The following is a 20,433-nucleotide window of genomic DNA, read 5'->3' as shown; positions in this document are numbered from 1 at the left end:
AGTAGACAAGCATATGGCATGTCAGAGTTTAACCCAAATCCTTATCATTCCTGAGCCCCCAAGGGAGAGCAATGGGGCTGGAGCAGAAATGGGGGATCGGCACGAGAGCGGAGGGGGATCCAGGCAAAGGGGTTGCCTGAGACTGCGCTGGGCACCAGGGGCTGCACTGCCGCAGTGGGGCTCTGCCGTGACCCCAGGACATGGAGCAGCAGGCCCAGGCTGCAGATGGTCATGCTGACATGCACCTCGCGGCTCGCCGGCCGATAAGCCTGTTGACACAATCTGGCAGGGCATCCAGCACGGGATTCTGCGAACTCCCCGTCCTGTGTTTGTGCTGCTCCCAGACTTGGCACTGGCTGGGAGCTGGCCTCTGGCAGGATGCTACAGGTCACCACGTGGGAGCCAGCCCTTCCCCCTGCTGGCCCTGCCCCACCCATGCAGGGTTTAAATCCCCACCTAGCTCAGCCCTGGGTGCTCAGAGATAGCCCCTGACAGCACCATGAAGTCAGGTACCATCTTCCTCCTCCTGGGGCTCCTGGCCCTGGGGAACGCCACATGGAAGAAGGAGAAAAGTGGTGAGTGGTTTGCCCTGTTCCTCTGGCCCAGGGCAGCTGGGGTGGATGTGGGGGATCTAGAGCCCAGCACCATCTTGGCCTTCGATGGCTGGCTAATGAAGAGCTCCATGGCCATAGCCCTGCGTGGCGCTGATGTGGGCTCAGAGGAGGAACAGCCACATGCTGCCCATGGAAATCCACCCTGCCTATAGGGCTGCTTTCCAGCTGGGCCCTTGCCCAGGGACCGGGCCATGCATGCTATAAGATCTGCACGAGCATACTCGGAGCATGTGCAGTACGCAGCCCCGGTGCACGGCCATTAGGCTATGCAAGTGCACACAGGTATTTACATCCGTAAGTTGCAGGTGGAACAGCGAGGCCAGGGTTTGAAAACCTCAGCCCCAAGCCTCCCCACCCCCAGGACTGGCTGTGCTGACAGCTGATGTCAGGTCTGGGTGGCATGGCACCAGCTCAACCTGGTAAGGCCGGTTTTTAAGAGGCACAGACATTTTTGCCGCCTGGCTTCACCCCCTGCTCAGAGCAGGGAACAGCACAATGCTGTAAACATGGGAGGTCTGTCCATGCTCCAGCGGCCAGCCTGGCTTCCCCAGCTGAGCTGCACCAGGGAACAGGCTCTTCCGGGTTTCAGAGGGAAAGACTTGACTAAACAGCAGCGGTAATGTGGATTTCGCACTCAGCCGTGCTAATGTCGCCAAAGTGAAATGACTAAAGGTGGCTGCAAAGCCTCTGATCTGTAACCGGTGCAGGCACAACAAAATAGCTGTCCGTGTGCCTGGAGAATCACGAAGATAATGGCTGTATTTAAGAAAGGGGAAAAAAGAGATCCTCACAAATACAGCCCCTTTAGCCTGACCTCTGCAGAACACAAGGGTTTAGAACAAATTGTGAAGGAAAGAATAAAGACGTGGAGGTAAATGGGATAAAATGCACCACGGGCAGATCGTGCCTGACTAACCTGGTGTCTTTCTTTGATAAGAGACCTGATTCTCTAGAGGAGGGAAATGTGGAAGATCTAATCTAGCTGGACGTCAGTAAACGATGCAGGTGGGAAATTCCTAGTTAAGTGGAGAAGACGGGATTAGCACAAGAACTGTGGCGTGGGCAAGGAGCTGACGAAGGGGAGATGACCACGGGTTGTGCTGGAAGGGGGAGGGCCGGGCTGGAGGGAGGTTCCTGGTGGCGTTCCTCTGGGATCAGTCTTGGGACCACTCTTATTGGCTGTTTTGATTGGTGACCTTGGCACAGGAAGTAGGAGTGAGCTAATGAAATTTGCTGAGGACACAAAGTTGAGACATTTTGTTTCAAATGTAGCTACGAACAAAAATAAAGGTAAAACCACCTGGAAACCGAAGGTTTTGCTCCACCTGAAACGACAGTCTGTGTGTGTGTCTTGGCCACTGAATCAAAAGCTCCATCGTTCACCCAGCACGAGCCCGAAGGTAGCACAGCGCGAGAGTCAGAGGCAGCGCAATGGCTGAGGGGCTGGGTCCTGCTGCCACTGATGTCGGGGAGCAGGATCAGGCCCTTCCGTCTCCCGGGCGCATCAGACATTGGCCAGGCAGCAGGTTCTTCCCTTGCAAAACCCCAGGGGGGCCCACAGGACATTAGGGTGAACTCTGAACAGCTCCGCTCGACCGCCTGCGGCCTGGGAGAGACAACGCTGGCCTGTTACCGCGGGCTGTTTGCCTTCGAAGGGCGAATCGCCCCAGGGAAGGAGCAACGGGCGCCCAGCAGCCCAGTCACACAACTGCAGGAGAACCGCGTCCTGCTCCACTGCGGCTCCCCGCTGTGCAGGCCCGGGGCGGGCTGGGTTAATGGGCCGAGGGCGTGGACGTGGCGAGGGGGCTTTAGAACAGTTAATAAATATTTACCCGCCTAAACCTTGCAGCAACTCCCTGCAGCTTCCTGCCCGTGCCTCCCTTCTCTGGGGTAATGACAGAGCCACCAGCTTCAGTCCTAAGGTGCTGAACGCTTGGCCTCAAGGGTCAGGCCGGGACCCTGCATTCCCGGGGCTGGGGTGGGGAGAGCACAGCAAGGACAGCTGCTCCCCTCCCAGCAGGGCGGTTGAACTGTCTCCTCCAAGTGACCCAGGCTCTTGTCTCCCGCACAGCCACAGCCAAGGACGGTGAGTGTCCGGCCGAAATGAAGGGGCCCGCACGACCCCCCCAGGCCTACTGTCTCTCGGATGAGTCCTGCCCAGGGAGCGAGAAGTGCTGCAGCGAAGGGGACAGGAGAGTCTGCGTCCTCCCGGATTCAGGTACCGGCCGATCCCCCTGTGGGCAGGCAGGGGAGGCTCTTCATAGAATCATAGAATCATAGAATATCAGGGTTGGAAGGGACCCCGGAAGGTCATCTAGTCCAACCCCCTGCTCGAAGCAGGACCAATTCCCAGTTAAATCATCCCAGCCAGGGCTTTGTCAAGCCTGACCTTAAAAACCTCTAAGGAAGGAGATTCTACCACCTCCCTAGGTAACGCATTCCAGTGTTTCACCACCCTCTTAGTGAAAAAGTTTTTCCTAATATCCAACCTAAACCTCCCCCACTGCAACTTGAGACCGTTACTCCTCGTTCTGTCATCTGCTACCACTGAGAACAGTCTAGAGCCATCCTCTTTGGAACCCGCTTTCAGGTAGTTGAAAGCAGCTATCAAATCCCCCCTCATTCTTCTCTTCCGCAGACTAAACAATCCCAGCTCCCTCAGCCTCTCCTCATAAGTCATGTGCTCTAGACCCCTAATCATTTTTGTTGCCCTTCGCTGGACTCTCTCCAATTTATCCACATCCTTCTTGTAGCGTGGGGCCCAAAACTGGACACAGTACTCCAGATGAGGCCTCACCAGTGTCGAATAGAGGGGAACGATCACGTCCCTCGATCTGCTCGCTATGCCCCTACTTATACATCCCAAAATGCCATTGGCCTTCTTGGCAACAAGGGCACACTGCTGACTCATATCCAGCTTCTCGTCCACTGTCACCCCTAGGTCCTTTTCCGCAGAACTGCTGCCTAGCCATTCGGTCCCTAGTCTGTAGCGGTGCATTGGATTCTTCCATCCTAAGTGTAGGACCCTGCACTTATCCTTATTGAACCTCATCAGATTTCTTTTGGCCCAAACCTCCAATTTGTCTAGGTCCTTCTGTATCCTATCCCTCCCCTCCAGCGTATCTACCACTCCTCCCAGTTTAGTATCATCCGCAAATTTGCTGAGAGTGCAATCCACACCATCCTCCAGATCATTTATGAAGATATTGAAAAAACCGGCCCCAGGACCGACCCCTGGGGCACTCCACTTGACACCGGCTGCCAACTAGACATGGAGCCATTGATCACTACCCGTTGAGCCCGACAATCTAGCCAGCTTTCTACCCACCTTATAGTGCAGTCCTGTCCCATAATAAAACAGAAGGTGGGGGTGGGTCTGACGAGACGAAGGCAGCTCAGCCAGCACCACCACAAGGGGGTCTCTGCACAGAGATGTAGCGGCCGGTGGAATTCCCTGCCACTGGAGCTCAGAGGGCTGGATGGCACTACCACGCATTAAGATTAGGGTGATCAGCTCTCAGGCTTCAGGGCATATGCTGACTGCTGCAGGGGTCAGGAAGAAATTGCTTGTCCCCCACATACAGCCCTGCTCAGCTGGCCAGATACATTGCGGATGTTTGCCTTTCTCTGGAGCGTCAGACGCTGGGGAGTGCCAGAGGCAGCCTCAGAGCAGGGGCTGGGGAGACTCGTCTTTGGTTAGTTAGGAATCAGCAAAAAGAAAAGCAGCTCCGGAGGACTGAAATCTAAAGCCGTTCTCCCGGCTCCCCAGTCTCCGGCCCCGTAGCCCAGGAACGGCTCTGAAGAGCTCACTTTGCCAAGCTGAGAGGCCTTTCTCCCCTGGCGTTAGCTGGGCAGGTGCCCCCATCCTGACGGGTCTCGGGGAGCTCTGGGTCCCACAGCCAGTTCAAAGGACACGTTCCCTGTTGGGCCCGGCTCAGGCGCCGCTGAGCTGTGCTACAGGGTGCCCCGTGGGGAGCGAGGCCACGAGATCTGCACCAGGGCGCTGGGAACAGATCCTCAGGGCTCTCGGAGAAATGGCTGCCACAATCAGCCAGGGCCAGGCCCACCCTGCGATGCCCTCATCGGGGCTCCGCCAGAGCCCCCAGGCTACAGCAGCTCCTGCCACGTGGCAGGGGGGAGCCTGACATCGTGTCCTGCCAGCTGAAAAGTGACGTGCGGTGTTTTGGCTCTGGCCGTTGGGTCACAATAACCCGCAGCCTGTGATGCAATGCACTCCTCGCCTCAGCTCCTGGCTCACAATCCCCAGCTCCCTCCCCGGGCTCTGCAGGGGAGGCAAAGGGAGACGTGTCCAAGCCGTGCTGGCCAAGGGGCAGACTCCTGCTTCTGCAGCATCGGTGTCCACACACCCTGCAGGAAGGAGAGTGGGGGAACCTGTCCAATCCACGGGCAGTACTGTCTGGAAACGGCATCTCTTCTGATACAGGCCGCAGCTTCCCTGGACTTCAGGCTCTCTCCTTCCCGCCCTTGGGAGCTGCTGCGCTCCGTTGTGTGTATTCGCAACATCACCATGCACGTTAGAACGGCTGTCGTTAGTCACACCGGTGTGCTACCTTTTCACACTGCACCTGGTGCTCATTCTGTAGGCGCTCGGGCTGCTCCAGTGAACATATCATAGACACCAGGAACTCTTCCTTAGCAGCAGTGACAGGAGCTATAGGGAGATGGGCAATTCCATAGCTGATAGCCACACGCAAGGGCATTGCATTGCCATGTACCTGCCAGGCCTTTGCCTATTTGACTGAGCGATCCACACCCCAGAACTGAGCCGTAAGTACACATGGCTTGACAAATCCCCTGTTCTTTTTCCTTCTTTCCCAGTGCACCCAGGGTATTGCCCCAAGCCAGACGCAGGCCGGGTCACCATCTGTCTTGTGAGCTGCTCCGACGACACGCAGTGCTCCATGGACGAGAAGTGCTGCACCATCGGCTGCCACAGAAAATGCACCAAAGCTGAGCCAGGTAAAACGCTGCGAAGTAGCTCAAAGGGCTGCATCAGCCTGGTACAGCAGGCTGGCTTTCCAAACCAGTGAGGCCATGATAACATGGGCATTTCGCACGCACCATTGTGTGCCGCGTTCGTGCATTCAGTCACAACAGCTGTCCGCTCACGTGGCAAATCAGGCACATTTGCCAACACACGGACCCAATTTGCATGTGCAAACATGGTCACTGTGACATGACCTGGCCTTGCAGCCGTGTACCTGAACTCTCTGGAAATGGCTCCCCCGCCCCTTGTCCCACAGTGAACCTGCGCTGACAGACAGTGTCCACAGGCTCCCGGCAGCTAACAAGCCCCAGGGCTCCACTGCAGGGAGGAGTGAGAAAAGCCTTTTCACAGAATAGCGCACGGCACAAGTGAGCGGCTTCGTCCTTAAAAGGCTGCTGCTCGCAGACGGAGGCAATGCAATCCAGACTCTCCATGCATTCGAGGCCTCTTCAGTATATTCTTCTCCCATCTCCAGTGAGCACAGATGGGAATGTGGGGAGGGAGGGAACAGCCCTGCATATACCCCTGATCACTGCAGCAGCCCTGTGGGCCAGGAAGGCCTGCGCCCATGGGAGGAAATCCCACCCCCCGCCTCCACCGCAGAATTAGTTCTGGGTAGATAAATGCCACTGCCCGCTGCAAGGCCTCCACAGCCGCTGGGACACAGCCAGCCGGGCCCCCTCCCCCTGCAGGCAGAGAGCCCAGCCCAGCGAGCTGCTTTCCCCCAGGCAGAACGCCAGTCCCGAGCAGCCCCATTGCCTTCAGTGGAGCTCCCCGGGGCTTGAAGTGAAGCAGGTGCCAAGTGCTTTGCTGGAGCTGGGCTTTGGGAGGTGGAACCCAAGGAGCTGCCCCTGTAGTGCCCAGCCAGGCAAAATGCCCAGTGGGGGAGGACCTTGGGCTGGGCTGATAGTGACTAACTGAGGCTTTTGCAATCCGCTGAGCACTGCCATGCAGGAGAGATGGGTCAGTATGACCCCAGCCCTTATCTGGGTCCAAAATCCTGCAGCTCCCCAGCCAGGCCAACAAGGAACAAGCCTCCGCACCAGCAGCTTCTAGGAGCCAAGCATCTCCCACACGGTCACGCCATTCTGCACCTGAGCCGGCCTGGCCGGGGCTTTGCCCCCTGGGAGCCGACAACCCCCAGATGCTTCTCAGGCCAGGGTGGGGAAGGCCCTGCCTGTTCGCCGACGCGGTTACACTGGACTCTGACTCTTTTCCAGCCTCCCCGGGCGTTTGCCCCAAGAGGAAAGTACTACAACCATTTGCTCCTTGCGACAACAAGTGTGCTAGCGACAGGAGCTGCCCTGGGGAACAGAAATGCTGCTTTACCGGCTGTGGCCTTGACTGTGTCCCTCCACAAGCAGGTGCCCTCAGCACCGCCCTGCCGCCCGCCCAGTCCGGAGAGGGCTGGGACTGGACCAAACAGACTCAAGAGGGAGGCAGTGCTACAGGTGAAGACGGGCCAGGACTCTGAGTGCACAGGGGGGTGGGGGGACTGGTCCTAGGCTGGCCCATTTTTCACCAGATCCCCCGCCCCCTAGAGAGTCACTAGGGCTTGTTGGTCCCCCACAGACAGGGACATCCCTGCCCTTTGGCAGTGAAGCTGGGCCCTTCCATCGCTGGGAGGGGCGGTGCCGCAGTGACTGGGACTGCAGCCAGTGCTGGGTGCAGCCACAACCGCCCGTCAGTAACGGGCAGGGTTCCCAACCCTCCGGGATTGTCCTGGAGTCTCCAGGAATTAAAAATTGATCTTTGACTAAAGATTATGTCCTGTGATGAAACCTCCAGGAATACGTCCAACCAAAATTGGCAACCCTAGTAACGGGCAGAGGGAAACCTGTGATTTACAGGCTGTTGGTAACAGCGCCTCTGCACTGCAGCTTTGTTAGCCCAGGAGTTACCTGCGCTTACTGGAGGGGTGTTCTGAACTCGCTGGCACTTCCCCTGTGCTGGGAACAAAGGCCCAGGATTATTTATTCAGCCCAGTTCTGAAAGCTCTCTCCTGCTCTGTGAGGTGTCACTGTAACCAGGCAGTAATTAGCCAAGGCAACCGTCATGCGCTGGGGAGAGCGGGACGCTGCATTAGGAGCCCGGCATTCACTTCCAGGCTCACTTGGACCCTCACCTTGGGCTGTGCATTTGCGTGCAGTCGAGTGCGCAGAGATGGATGCACACTAGCCGGCCTGCTCGGTGCCCGCTAGTGCCAGGATCGCGTGCAGCGGTGCCGGGTGCAGATCCTTGCTTATGCACGTAGCTGGTTATTTGCATGTGCCTCTTTCTGAAGGAAAGTGCCTCAGTGTCTCCACCGGAGAAACGAGGCTACTGCCTGTTTCCCAGCGGTGGGTGCATGGGGCTAGCTGAGCGCCACGTACTACCATGGTGTTATTGCCACGGGCGGTTGTTCCTAGGGCCTCATTTCTGTTGCAGGGAAGCCTTGGACACCAAGGAAACGTGGAACCTGCCCACCCAACCTCGTCAGGTGTCTCTACACAGAGCCCCCTCTGTGCCGCAACGACACCGACTGCCAGGGGCGGCAGAAGTGTTGCTATAACCGGTGTCGGTTCCGCTGCGTGGACCCGGAGGAAGGTACCAGAGACGGCGGGCAGCACCACGCATGCTGTCGGCACGAGGGCTAGGCACAGAGTTACTGGGGCAACCCCCCCGATTCACAGGGGGCACCAGGGCAAATGGCAGCTGCGCCCGGGCCCAAACAAATCCCCACAAATCGCCTCTCTCCCCATCAGCACTGGGCTCATCCCGCTTCGCATCCTGCCCTCCAACGCCCCTGCCTTTGGGCACGGCTACTGAGAGCAGATTTTTTATCCCCGAGGTGCCCCTAAAGACCCGGGGAAGAGCCTGCAATTAACGCTCTGCCCAGGCTGCAATCCCTGGTGGGCAAAGGGCATTGCCCGGTGACACTGCCTCAGCCTTTGGCAGCGAATTGGTTGAGGGTGGCACAAAGTGGGTGTGGATTAGGGTAGAGGGAAGGCAGGGAGAACGAGCGCTGGGCGAAATTGGGGAGAGAGGAGCTTGGGCAGCAGGGTTAAGGCAGGGTGCTGAGAGCACCCAGGGCAGGGGGGGGGAAGCCAGGGGGCAGCCAGGGCAGAGGGGTGAAGACAGGGGGGTGAAGGCAGGGGGCAGCCAGGGTGGGGATGAGGGCATGTATAGAATCATAGAATATCAGGGTTGGAAGGGACCTCAGGAGGTATCTAGTCCAACCCCCTGCTTGAATCAGGACCAATCCCCAATTTTTCCCCAGATCCCTAAATGGCCCCCTCAATCATTGAACTCACAACCCTGGGTTTAGCAGGCCAATGCTCAAACCACTGAGCTATCCCTCCCCCCCACGTAGTTCTCTTTCCTCCCATGGGGATGTCATCTGCCCACCCCTCATCTCTCATCTCTGCCCTGTGACCCCTCATGTTCCAGAGAAACCCGGCGTCTGCCCAGCTGAGGCCCCAGCGGGCGTCCTCGATCCCTGTTTCTTCCGCTGCTCGGCGGACGAGGACTGCCTGGGAAGCGAGAAGTGCTGCGCCCTGAGCTGCGGCGCGGCCTGCCTGGAGCCAGGGCAGGGTGAGTGTCCTGGCAGCCCCGCACAGACCCTGTCAGGACCCCGCCCCAGACCTGCCCTGAGGGACCTGGCTTCCCCAGGGGCTCAGCGTCTCAGCGGAGGCGGGACGCTCTGTCCACCACGACCTCAGCCGGGGGCCAAGAGGTGGCAGGTGCTAAGGACAGCGGCTGAGAGCGGAGGGGGGCAGCGGCTGAGAGCGGAGGGGGGCAGTGTCTGGGGGGGCAGGCGGGCTGGCAAGGAGGAAGACAGGGCCAGAGACAGGACGAGACCGTGGGGAAGACGGGCCGAGCAGAGGGGGGCAGGAAACGGGACCCCAGGACGACGCCAAGGCTGCAGGGCCCCCCGTGCTGCCCTGCCCCAGGCTGCGGAGCCCGCAGCCCACAGCAGGAGGTGACCCAGCGGCCCTGGCCAGGGGATTGCGGCTGCCACAGACCCCCCCACTTTGCCACTTTGGGGCGGGACTTAGGAGAACACCTGGGAAAGGAGCAAGGCCGCGGGACAGCGGCTCGCGGGTTTGGGGTCTGAGGAAGGAGGGCAGGCGATAGGCCCAGCAGGGAGGACAGGTGCCCGGTCAAACCCCAACCCCTCCCCTGGGACGGGATGCTGGAGATGCTTAGCCCCCAAGGCAAGCAGCCCCGCTCAGACATTCACCGGTGTCGTAGCCCCCAAGGCAGGCTGCCCCACTCAGACACTCCCCTGTGCCGTAGCCCCCAAGGCAGGCAGCCCCACTCAGACATTCCCCGGTGCCGTAGACCCCAAGGCAGGCAGCCCCGCTCAGACATTCCCCGGTGCCGTAGCCCCCAAGGCAAGCAGCCCCGCTCAGACATTCCCCGGTGTCGTAGCCCCCAAGGCAGGCTGCCCCACTCAGACACTCCCCTGTGCCGTAGCCCCCAAGGCAGGCAGCCCCACTCAGACATTCCCCGGTGCCGTAGACCCCAAGGCAGGCAGCCCCGCTCAGACATTCCCCGGTGCCCTAGCCCCCAAGGCAGGCAGCCCCGCTCAGACATTCCCCGGTGCCGTAGCCCCCAAGGCAGGCAGCCCCGCTCAGACATTCCCCGGTGCCGTAGCCCCCAAGGCAGGCAGCCCCGCTCAGACATTCCCCGGTGCCGTAGCCCCCAAGGCAGGCAGCCCCGCTCAGACATTCCCCGGTGCTGTAGCCCCCAAGGCAGGCAGCCCCGCTCAGACATTCCCCAGTGCCGTAGCCCCCAAGGCAGGCTGCCCCACTCAGACATTCCCCAGTGCCGTAGCCCCCAAGGCAGGCAGCCCCATTCAGACATTCCCCGGTGCCGTAGCCCCCAAGGCAGGCAGCCCCGCTCAGACATTCCCCGGTGCCGTAGCCCCCAAGGCAGGCTGCCCCGCTCAGACATTCCCCGGTGCCGTAGCCCCCAAGGCAGGCTGCCCCACTCAGACATTCCCCGGTGCCGTAGCCCCCAAGGCAGGCTGCCCCACTCAGACATTCCCCGGTGCCGTAGCCCCCAAGGCAGGCAGCCCCGCTCAGACATTCCCCGGTGCCGTAGCCCCCAAGGCAGGCAGTCCCACTCAGACATTCCCCGGTGCCGTAGCCCCCAAGGCAGGCAGCCCCACTCAGACATTCCCCGGTGCCGTAGCCCCCAAGGCAGGCAGCCCCACTCAGACATTCCCCGGTGCCGTAGCCCCCAAGGCAGGCAGCCCCGCTCAGACATTCCCCGGTGCCGTAGCCCCCAAGGCAGGCAGCCCCGCTCAGACATTCCCCGGTGCCGTAGCCCCCAAGGCAGGCAGCCCCGCTCGACATTCCCCGGTGCCGTAGCCCCCAAGGCAGGCAGCCCCGCTCAGACATTCCCCGGTGCCGTAGCCCCCAAGGCAGGCAGCCCCGCTCAGACATTCCCCGGTGCCGTAGCCCCCAAGGCAGGCAGCCCCGCTCAGACATTCCCCAGTGCCGTAGCCCCCAAGGCAGGCAGCCCCATTCAGACATTCCCCGGTGCCGTAGCCCCCAAGGCAGGCAGCCCCGCTCAGACATTCCCCGGTGCCGTAGCCCCCAAGGCAGGCAGCCCCACTCAGACATTCCCCAGTGCCGTAGCCCCCAAGGCAGGCAGCCCCACTCAGACATTTCCCGGTGCCGTAGCCCCCAAGGCAGGCTGCCCCACTCAGACATTCCCCGGTGCCGTAGCCCCCAAGGCAGGCAGCCCCGCTCAGACATTCCCCGGTGCCGTAGCCCCCAAGGCAGGCTGCCCCGCTCGACATTCCCCGGTGCCGTAGCCCCCAAGGCAGGCAGCCCCGCTCAGACATTCCCCGGTGCCGTAGCCCCCAAGGCAGGCAGCCCCGCTCGACATTCCCCGGTGCCGTAGCCCCCAAGGCAGGCTGCCCCGCTCAGACATTTCCCGGTGCTGGGCTCATGTTTAACACCTGGCTTCTGCGGCACAAACGGGGCAGGGGGCCGAGGGCTGGGGGGGCCCATCCGAGGAGGCACCAGCCTCAAGGTTCTTAGAGCTCTGGGCTGGGGGCCCCCACCCTAGCGCCTCTCACGCCCGCTGCGAGGCATGAAGGAAACGCCCCGCAGCTGAGTCCGTGAGGAGAAGCTGCAGGGGATCCCAGCCCCCGGGGTCCCACCCGGAGAGGAGAGGCAAGGGGGCAGAGGCTCAGCCCTCCGGGCTCAGGGGAGTGAGAGCTTTAGCAGTTTGCCCTGTCTCTCTCCACCGCATGGGAAGCCGCCCAGAAATGACAGCCCGGCAGGCCCTGTGCTGGCGTTGTGTGCCCTGCCAGTGTCTGGCAGCAGCCCTGGAGCAGGGACACTCTCCCCCAGGCACCGTTAAACCCTATTGAGGCGTTCGAGGTGCCTCTAGAAGGGCTCTTGTTCTCGGTCTGTGGAATGCTCCGACTTCCTGTAGCGTAGGGTTGCCAGGTGTCCGGTTTTCGACCAGAACGCCTGGTCGAAAAGAGACCCTGGCGGCTCTGGTCAGCACTGCTGCCCGGGCTGTTAAAAGTCTGGTCGGCAGTGCAGCAGGGCTAAGGCAGGCTCCCTGGCTGCCATGGCTCCGGGCAGCTCCCAGAACCAGCGGCATGTCCCCCCTCCAGCTCCTATGCATAGGGGCAGTCAGGGGGCTCTGCACACTGCCCCCCACCCCAAACATCAGTTCCACAGCTCCCATTGGCCGGGAACCACAGCCAATGGGAGCTGCGGGGGTGGTGTCTGCTACCTGGCCATGCCTCTGCTTAGGAGCCAGAGCGGGGACATGCTGCTGCTTCCAGGGGCTGTCTGAGGTAAGCGTCTCCCGGAACCTGCACCCCGCACCCTTCCCATGCCCCAAACCCCTGCCCCAGCCCTGATCCCCCTCCCACACTCCGAACCCCTCAGCCCCCTCCTGGAGCCCTCTCCTGCACCCCAAATCCCTCATCCCTGGCCCCACCCCAGAGCCTGCAGCCCCAGCTGGAGCCCTCACCCCCCCCTGCACCCCACCCCCCTGAGCCAGCCCAGTGAAAATGAGCCAGTGAGTGAGGGTGGGGAGAGCAAGCGACAGAGGGAGGGGGATGGAGTGAGCAGGGGCGTGGCCTCAGAGAAGGGGTGGGGCCTTGCAGGCGGGGCATGGGCAGGGGGCAGGGTAGGGGTGTTTGGTTTTGTGGGAGTTGGGGTGACCAGATGACCTGATTTTATAGGGACAGTCCCAATATTTGGGGTTTGTCTCATATAGGCGCCTATTACCCCCCACCCGTCCCGATTTTCCACACTTGCGGTCTGGTCACCCTAGTGGGAGTAGCAAGTGGGCGGCCCCACTGTCGCGCCCTAGAGGCTCCCGCCCTGCCCTAGAGGCTCCTGCCCTCGCGGGCTGCCCCACGAAGGGTCGGTTCTGTACCCCCAGACATTTGCCAGCTGCCAGCCCAAGCGGGTCTCTGTGACGTCTACTCCTTCCGGCACTTCTACAACGCCACCGCCCAGAGGTGCGAGCCGTTCTTGTACCACGGCTGCCGGGGAAACGCCAACAACTTTAGGACAGAAGCCGAGTGTGTCCAGGCCTGCGCAGGCCACGGTGAGGGAGGTTTCCCTGCAGCCGGCTCTGCTGGGGGGGCCCGGATCCCCGGCCCCAGGACACCAGGGACACCCCGGCACTGGAGTCAGAGGGTCCTGGAGGGAGAGAGGGCTCAGGCCCCGGGAGTCGGGAAGCGGAGGGGCCCTTTGCCCCAGGTGAGGCCAAGAGCCCGGGGCAGGGGGATGAAGAGGAGGGAGAGAGCAGGGCCGGGGGGAGACGGGGCCCTGGCTCACGCTCCCACGGAGCTGGGAGGCTCTGCCTGCGAGTGGGCGTCTCACCGCCGCCCGCGGGACTGTTCTGTGCCCAGAGAAGCCCGGCGAGTGCCCGGCCGCAGAGCAGGGACCGGCCGGGGCCTGCGAGGAGAGATGCCGCCGTGACGACGACTGCCCAGGCGCCCAGAAGTGCTGCAGGAACGGCTGCGGCTCCGAGTGCCGCTCAGTGACCCCAGAAGGTGAGAGCCGCTTGCTGCTGTGAGGGGAGCCAGGGCTCCCAGGGGTTCCCTCGACGCATGCACCCCCGGCTGCACGCGCACCCCCGAGCGCCGGCCGGACTCTCGCTGAGCACTCTCCTGGGGCGGCCGGCACGGTGGGGAGGGCCACACGGGTCTCCCAGCCTCCGGGGGGGTCAGCGCCCAGCCTAGGGAGCAGGGGCCACGGGACTGTGCTGAGTGCAAGGGGGAGGGGGGAGCTGTTTATGGCCGGGGGCAGGGCAGGTTGCTGGATTTATTGTGCTTGGGACTCACTCTCCTTCCCAAAGTGCTCCCTGTCCCAGGAGACAGGTGGACATGCGAGAGGCCAAGACCAAGCAGGGACAGGGGTTGGGCTAGGCCCAGACAGAAGGCCAGGGCCAGGTTGGCCCATTTCCTGCCAGGACGCCCTTACCCCACCCGGGGCTGCGGCCCAGGGTCTGATGCCCCGTGGCTGTCTATCGCAGTGAGGCCTGGAGTCTGCCCAGCGTTACCAGGAGGAGCCGTCGGTGCCTGTGATGAGAGATGCCGTTCCGACAGCGACTGCCCGGGCGCCCAGAAGTGCTGCAGCAACGGCTGTGGCCTGGCCTGCGTGGCCGTGGCTCTCATCCTGGAGGGTGAGGATTGCAACACTAGACCCCACTGTGCAGCCACCCATAACACGCTGTCCCGGCAGCTCGGGGCACGTCCCCCCACCCCGCCCTGGGCGGTGTATTGTTCTCCCCCATTGCTCGATAGAATCTCGTACTACGTTCAGTTTGCTAAATGCGGGAGTTCTGTCCTAGCCAAGAGGGCAATGGGAGGTTCCCCTGGGGCGACCCCAAATGTTGCCCTGACACACCAGGGCCTGGTCTGTTCTGAGGCCATTCATTCCTGGGGGGGTCCCGAGTGCTGGCAGTCCTGCTGCTGAGCTAGTTTCTGCTCAATTGCTTCGGTGCAGCATCAGCTTCCCCTGCCCCCCACCCCGCCGCTCAGTGTCCATGGGGGTCCTCAGGGATCTGACAGAGCCAAGCCCTCGAAGCTGAGTCACAAATTGCCTAGATAACGGGGCACGTGCCGTGAAACGGCTCTTGCACAAGACGAGAAGGAGGTTCAGCAACCAGGCTTGTGCACGCTCCAAGTGGAAGTGCAGCCAGCATGGCAGTACACCCCTGCCCAGCCACGTGGGGCTCCCTGGGGCCCACAGCCTTGGCTGGCTGCCTGAGGAGCCCTGCCCTGCGAGTGGGGGCATCCCTGGCACGTCTGCTCTGTGTGTTGCAGTGAAACCCGGCATCTGCCCAGCCCAAGCGCCAGCGGACAGCCTCAGCCCATGCTTCTTTCGATGTACCAAAGACAACGATTGCCCGGGCCAGGAGAAATGCTGCCGTCTCAGCTGTGGCATTGCCTGCCTGAGACCGAAGCACGGTAAGAAACAGCTATTACCACGCCAGGCCCTTGAGAACTGGGGATGTTCCCCCCGGAGGACACCCCGTGGCACCCTGGGCGTGTGTCTGAGGCTGTGGAAGAATCGGGGCCACTCCCTGAGGATATGTCTACACGGCACAGACCTGGAACAGCAGGGCTTCGGCCAGCACTAAAAATAGCGGTGGAAACGTTGCCCTGGCCTTGTCCCCTGCCCCACCCCAGCTCGAGAGCCGGAGCCGCAGCGTCTACACAGTTATGTTTCATGCACTAGCACAAGCCCTGCCCCCACAAGTCTGGGGAGACGGCCTGGGCAGCTCGCTCTCTGGTGCAGTGTAGACGTACCTTCCAGGGCCAGGTCCCCACCCCGGAAACACGCCCTGAATGATCCTGACTCCCCCAAGCCCCAGGAGGTCTGACCAGCTCCTGATTGGCAGGGAGCTCAGTCCCAGGGGGCGGGGAATGGGGACGTGGGGCACAGAGCACTGGGGGCCAGGGGGCAGAGGACATGGGCCCAGAGAGCTGGGGACCGAGGGCCATGATGGAGCAAAGAGCGAGGCCACACGGGGTGGGAGCGCTGGCAGGATAGAGGGCACGTGAGCTGAGGCACAGAGGGGACGGGCAGCTGAGGGCAGGGCTTGGGGCAGGGCGGGGTCTGGGGGAGAGGACTGGACGTGCCAGGGCCCAAGCCAGATGGGGTCACAGGGCAGAGAGGGGTGACCTCAGAGAGCAAAGGGCAAGGAGAGACCAGGGAAGGTGCCGAGGCAGCAGGCCAGGGGACTGGTTCTGGGCCGCCCTTCAGGCCGGGCCTGGCCCATTTCCCCAAGAACCCCCCTGCCTGCCGCCCCATTCCCGCATGGAGTCACTGGGACTTGGCTGGGGCAGCTCTGTGACTGGGCAGGGCCTCACTGCCACGCGCCTGGCCTGTGTTCCAGAGAAACCAGGGCTGTGCCCAGCATTTAAAATCAGAGACGAGGGGCCGCCCCTGACGCTGTGCCAGCAGGACAGCGACTGCCACAAGAGAGACAAGTGCTGCAGGATGGGCTCCAGCTACGTCTGTGCACCGCCCTCCCCCACGGCAGGTGAGACGGCACGTGCCCACGTGGGCTGCTCCAGGGGCACCCGCTGCCCACCCCGTCACTCCCTCCCAGGGGCCGATGGCTCGAGGGCCCCATGCCAGCCAGAGCCAGTTGAGTGCACCATTCTGCCCCACACACCGCCCTCTGCCAGTCATAGAGACAGAGCCTCAAGCCCTGTCCCAGTGCTCCCCCAAACCTCAGCGGGGCTGAGCTGACCCCCACATGGTGCCCTCTAGCTCTGCCCCTGGGGTGGGTGGCTGTAGGATGGTAACCATGGGGATGCCCAGGGGCTCTCCCCGTGACAGTGGGTGGTGGAAAGCAGCTGCGGGGAGCCTGGAGCAGAGCACCAGACATCAGCTGTCTCCCAGCACACCCATCCCCACTTGCCACGGCTCCTGCTGCCTTCACCTGCCAGCCCCACTGATACTGACCCCACCCTGCGCTGAGCGCTGGGAGATGTCAGAATCTGCCTACAGCCCCCTTGGCCCCGTTCCCGGCAGGGCCTCCACCCCTGATACCGGCTGGAGCGTTAGGGCTTGTCTGGATGGGCCATCACTGCTCTGTGTCTGCTCTGTGTTGCAGAGGAACCCGGCGCTGGCCCAGCCGCCCCCGAGGGGCACGGTGGGCAGAGATGCCGCAGTGACTGGGACTGCCCGGGAGCAGAGAGATGCTGCAGCCATCGGTGTCGTGCAGAGTGCCCCGCGCAGGGCGAAGGTAAACCCCACCCTGTGCCATTGGCACGGGACTCAGCTGATCATAAGAACAGAATAACGGCCATACAGGGTCAGAGCAAAGGTGCATCTAGCCCAGTGTCCTGTCTTCGGACTGTGGCCAGTGCCAGATGCCCCAGAGGGAAGGAACAGAACAGGGAATCACCAAATGATCCATCCCCTGCGGCTCATTCCCAGCTTCTGGCAAACAGATGCTAGGGACACCATCCCTGCCCATCCTGGCTAATAACCATTGATGGACCTATCCTCCATGAACTTATCTAGTTCTTTTTTGAACCTAGTTATGGTCTTGGCCTTCAACAACATCCTCTGGCAAGGAGTTCCACAAGATGACTCTGTGGGTTTTTTTGTGTGTGAAAAAAACTTCCTTTTGTTTGTTTTAAATCTGTTGCCTGTTAATTTCTTTTGGATCTAGACTGTTCTCAGTGGTACCAGATGACAGAACAAGGAGTAATGGTCTCAAGTTGCAGTGGGGGAGGTTTAGGTTGGATATTAGGAAAAACTTTTTCACTAGGAGGGTGGTGAAACACTGGAATGCGTTACCTAGGGAGGTGGTAGAATCTCCTTCCTTGCAAGTTTTTAAGGTCAGGCTTGACAAAGCCTTGGCTGGGATGATTTAGTTGGGGATTGGTCCTGCTTTGAGCAGGGGGTTGGACTCAATGACCTCCTGAGGTCCCTTCCAACCCTGATATTCTATGATTCTATGACCCCTAGTTCTTGTATTATGAGAAGGAGTAAATAACACTTCCATATTTACTTTCTCCACACCAGTCATGATTTTATAGACCCCTATCATATCCCCCCTTAGTCATCTCTTTTCCAAGATCAGAAGTCCCAGTCTTATTAATCTCTCCACACAGGGAAGCCGTTTCATACCCCATCTCATTTCTTTTGCCCTTTTCTGGACCTTTTCCAATTCCAATATATCTTTTTTGAGATGGGGCGACCACATCTGCACGCAGTATTTAAGATGTGGGCGTACCATGGATTTATAGAGAGGCAGCATGATATTTTTTGTCTTATATTATCTATTCCTTTCTTAATGATTCCCAACATTCTCTTCGCTTTTTTGATTGCTGCTGCACATTGAGTGGATGTTTTCAGAGAACTATCCACAATGACTCCAAGATCTCTTTCCTGAGTGGCAACAGCTAATTTAGACCCCTTCATTTTATAGGTATAGTTGGGATTATTTTTCCAATGTGCATTACTTTACATTTATCAACACTGAATTTCATCTGCCATTTTGTTGCCCAGTCACGCAGTTTTGAGAGATCCTTTTGTAGCTCTTCGCAGTCTGACTGGGATTTAATTATCTTGAGTAGTTTTGTATCATCTACAAACTTTGCCTCCTCACTGTTTACCCCTTTTTCCAGATAATTTATGAATATATTGAATAGGACTTGTTCCAGTACAGACCCCTGGGGACACCACTGTTTACCTCTCTCCATTCTGACAGCTGACCATTTATTCCTACCCTTTGCTTCCTATCTTTTAACCAGTTACCAATCCATGACAGCTCACTTTTCTTAAGAGCCTTTGATGAGGGACCTTGTCAAAGGCCTTCTGAAAATCTAATTACACTATATCCACTGGGTCACCCTTGTCCACATGCTTGTTGACATCCACTGTCACGGAGTCCCTGGGCGATGCTCTGGAACTGCTCCCTATGGAGCCAGTCAGGACTCTGGTGAGGTCTCCTCTCTGGGAGCAGACTGTCTTCAGGGCAAGAAGCTCACACGGCTTCCACCTTCCTGGGTCGGACCTCGGAGCATTCAGCATCCTCTGCCCCTCCGTACGCTTCCCACAGTGAGTCTGCCCAGGCGGGGTCCTGGGGAAGCCAGAGGGTCCTGCCCCACAACTTCACAGTCAGACGTGACTCTCAGCCAGCCAGTAAAACAGAGGTTTATTAGATGACAGGAACATGGTCTAAAACAGAGCTTGTAGGTACAGAGAACAGGACCTCTCAGCTGGGTCCATTCTGGGGGGCAGTGAGCCAGACAACCACGTCTGCACTTCACTCCATGTCCCCAGCCAGCCCCAAACTGCCTTCCCCTCCAGCCCCTCCTCCTCTGGGCGTTGTCCCTTTCCAGGCCAGGAGGTCACCGGATTCCTTTGTTCTCCAACCCTTTGGCTCTCACTTTGCAGGGAGGACGGGCCAGGCCATCAGTTTCCAGGAAACAGAGTGTTGGCAATTTATGTACCCTGGCCCTTTGCTCTGCAACAATTACACTCCCTTATCCCACCACCTAGAGACTTAAGAAATGCATAGGGGAAACTGAGGCACCCCTACAGTATTCAGAGGAAACGTTAAGAACAGTCCCACTTAGTCACACACTCAAATAATGTTAATAGATTGGTGAGGTATGATTTCCCTTCACAAAAACCATGTTGACTCTTCCCCAACAAATTATGTTCATCTATGTGTCTGACAATTCTGTTCTTTACTGTAGTTTCAACCAGTTTGCCTGGTACTGAAGTCAGGCTTACCGGCCTGTAATTTCCAGGGTCACCTCTGGAGCCCTTAGCTATCCCCCAGTCATTTGGTACAGAAGCTGATTTAAATGATAGTTTAGACACCACAGTGAGTAGTTCCGCAATTTCACATTTGAGTTCCTTTAGAAATCTTGGGGGAATACCATCTGGTCCTGGTGACTTATTACTGTTTAGTTTATCAGTTTGTTCCAAAACCTCCTCCAATGACACCTCAATCTGGGACAGTTCCTCAGATCTGTCACTCAAAAAGAATGGCTCAGGTTTGGGAATCTCCCTCACATCCTCAGCCGTGAAGACCGATGCAAAGAATTAATTTAGCTTCTCCACAATGGCCTTAGCATCCTTGAGTGCTCCTTTAGTACCTTGATCGTCCAGTGGCCCCACTGGTTGTTTAGCAGCTTCCTGCTTCTGATGTACTTAAAACATTGTTTGCTATTACTGTTAGAGTCTTTGGTTACCTGTTCTTCAAATTCTTTTTTGGCTTTCCTAATTGTATTTTTACACTTCTCTTACCAGAGTTTATGCTCCTGTCTATTTTCCTCACTAGGATTTAACTTCCACTTTTTTAAGGATACCTTTTTGCCTCTCACTGCTTCTCTTACTTTGTTATTTAGCCATGGTGGCACTTTTTTGGTTCTCGTACTATGTTTTTTAATTTGGGATACACATTAAAGTTGAGCCTCTATTATGGTGTCTTTAAAAAGTTTCCATGGAGCTTGCAGGAATTTGACTTTTGGCGCCGTACCTTTTAACTTCTGTTTAACTAACTTCCTCATTTTTGTGTAGTTCCCCTTTCTGAAATTAAATGCTACAGTGTGGGGCCACTGTGGTGTTTTCCCCGCCCAGGGATGTTAAATTGAATTATATTATGGTCACTATTACCAAGCGGTCCAGCTATATTCACCTCTTCGACCTGATCCTGTGCTCCACTTAGGACTTGCCTCTCCCCTTGTGGGTTCCAGGGCTAGCTGCTCCAAGAAGCAGTCATTTAAGGTGTCAAGAGACTTTATCTCTGCATCCTGTCCTGAGGTGACATGTACCCAGTCAACATGCGGATACATAATTG

General features: G+C 59.1%; 1 protein-coding gene across 1 annotated transcript in view; it reads left to right on the top strand.

Annotated features, from left to right (window-relative positions):
- Positions 1-499: 499 nt before the first annotated feature.
- The window catches only part of LOC122462742 (balbiani ring protein 3-like), a 28,662-nt gene continuing 8,728 nt past the window's right edge, over positions 500-20,433 (top strand). Inside the window, exons 1-12 of the mRNA XM_043527314.1 lie at positions 500-575; positions 2,686-2,832; positions 5,454-5,594; positions 6,843-7,073; positions 8,050-8,208; positions 9,052-9,195; positions 13,027-13,194; positions 13,502-13,645; positions 14,128-14,277; positions 14,921-15,064; positions 15,997-16,143; positions 16,723-16,854. Coding sequence (XP_043383249.1) covers positions 500-575; positions 2,686-2,832; positions 5,454-5,594; positions 6,843-7,073; positions 8,050-8,208; positions 9,052-9,195; positions 13,027-13,194; positions 13,502-13,645; positions 14,128-14,277; positions 14,921-15,064; positions 15,997-16,143; positions 16,723-16,854 — 1,783 coding nt within the window. The remainder of the gene's footprint in view (positions 576-2,685; positions 2,833-5,453; positions 5,595-6,842; positions 7,074-8,049; positions 8,209-9,051; positions 9,196-13,026; positions 13,195-13,501; positions 13,646-14,127; positions 14,278-14,920; positions 15,065-15,996; positions 16,144-16,722; positions 16,855-20,433) is intronic.

Source organism: Chelonia mydas, chromosome 13 (assembly GCF_015237465.2).
Source record: "Chelonia mydas isolate rCheMyd1 chromosome 13, rCheMyd1.pri.v2, whole genome shotgun sequence".
NCBI lineage: Eukaryota > Metazoa > Chordata > Testudines > Cheloniidae > Chelonia > Chelonia mydas.
The sequence above is the reverse complement of the archived record's forward strand: the minus strand, read 5'-3'. Positions and strand labels throughout refer to the sequence as shown.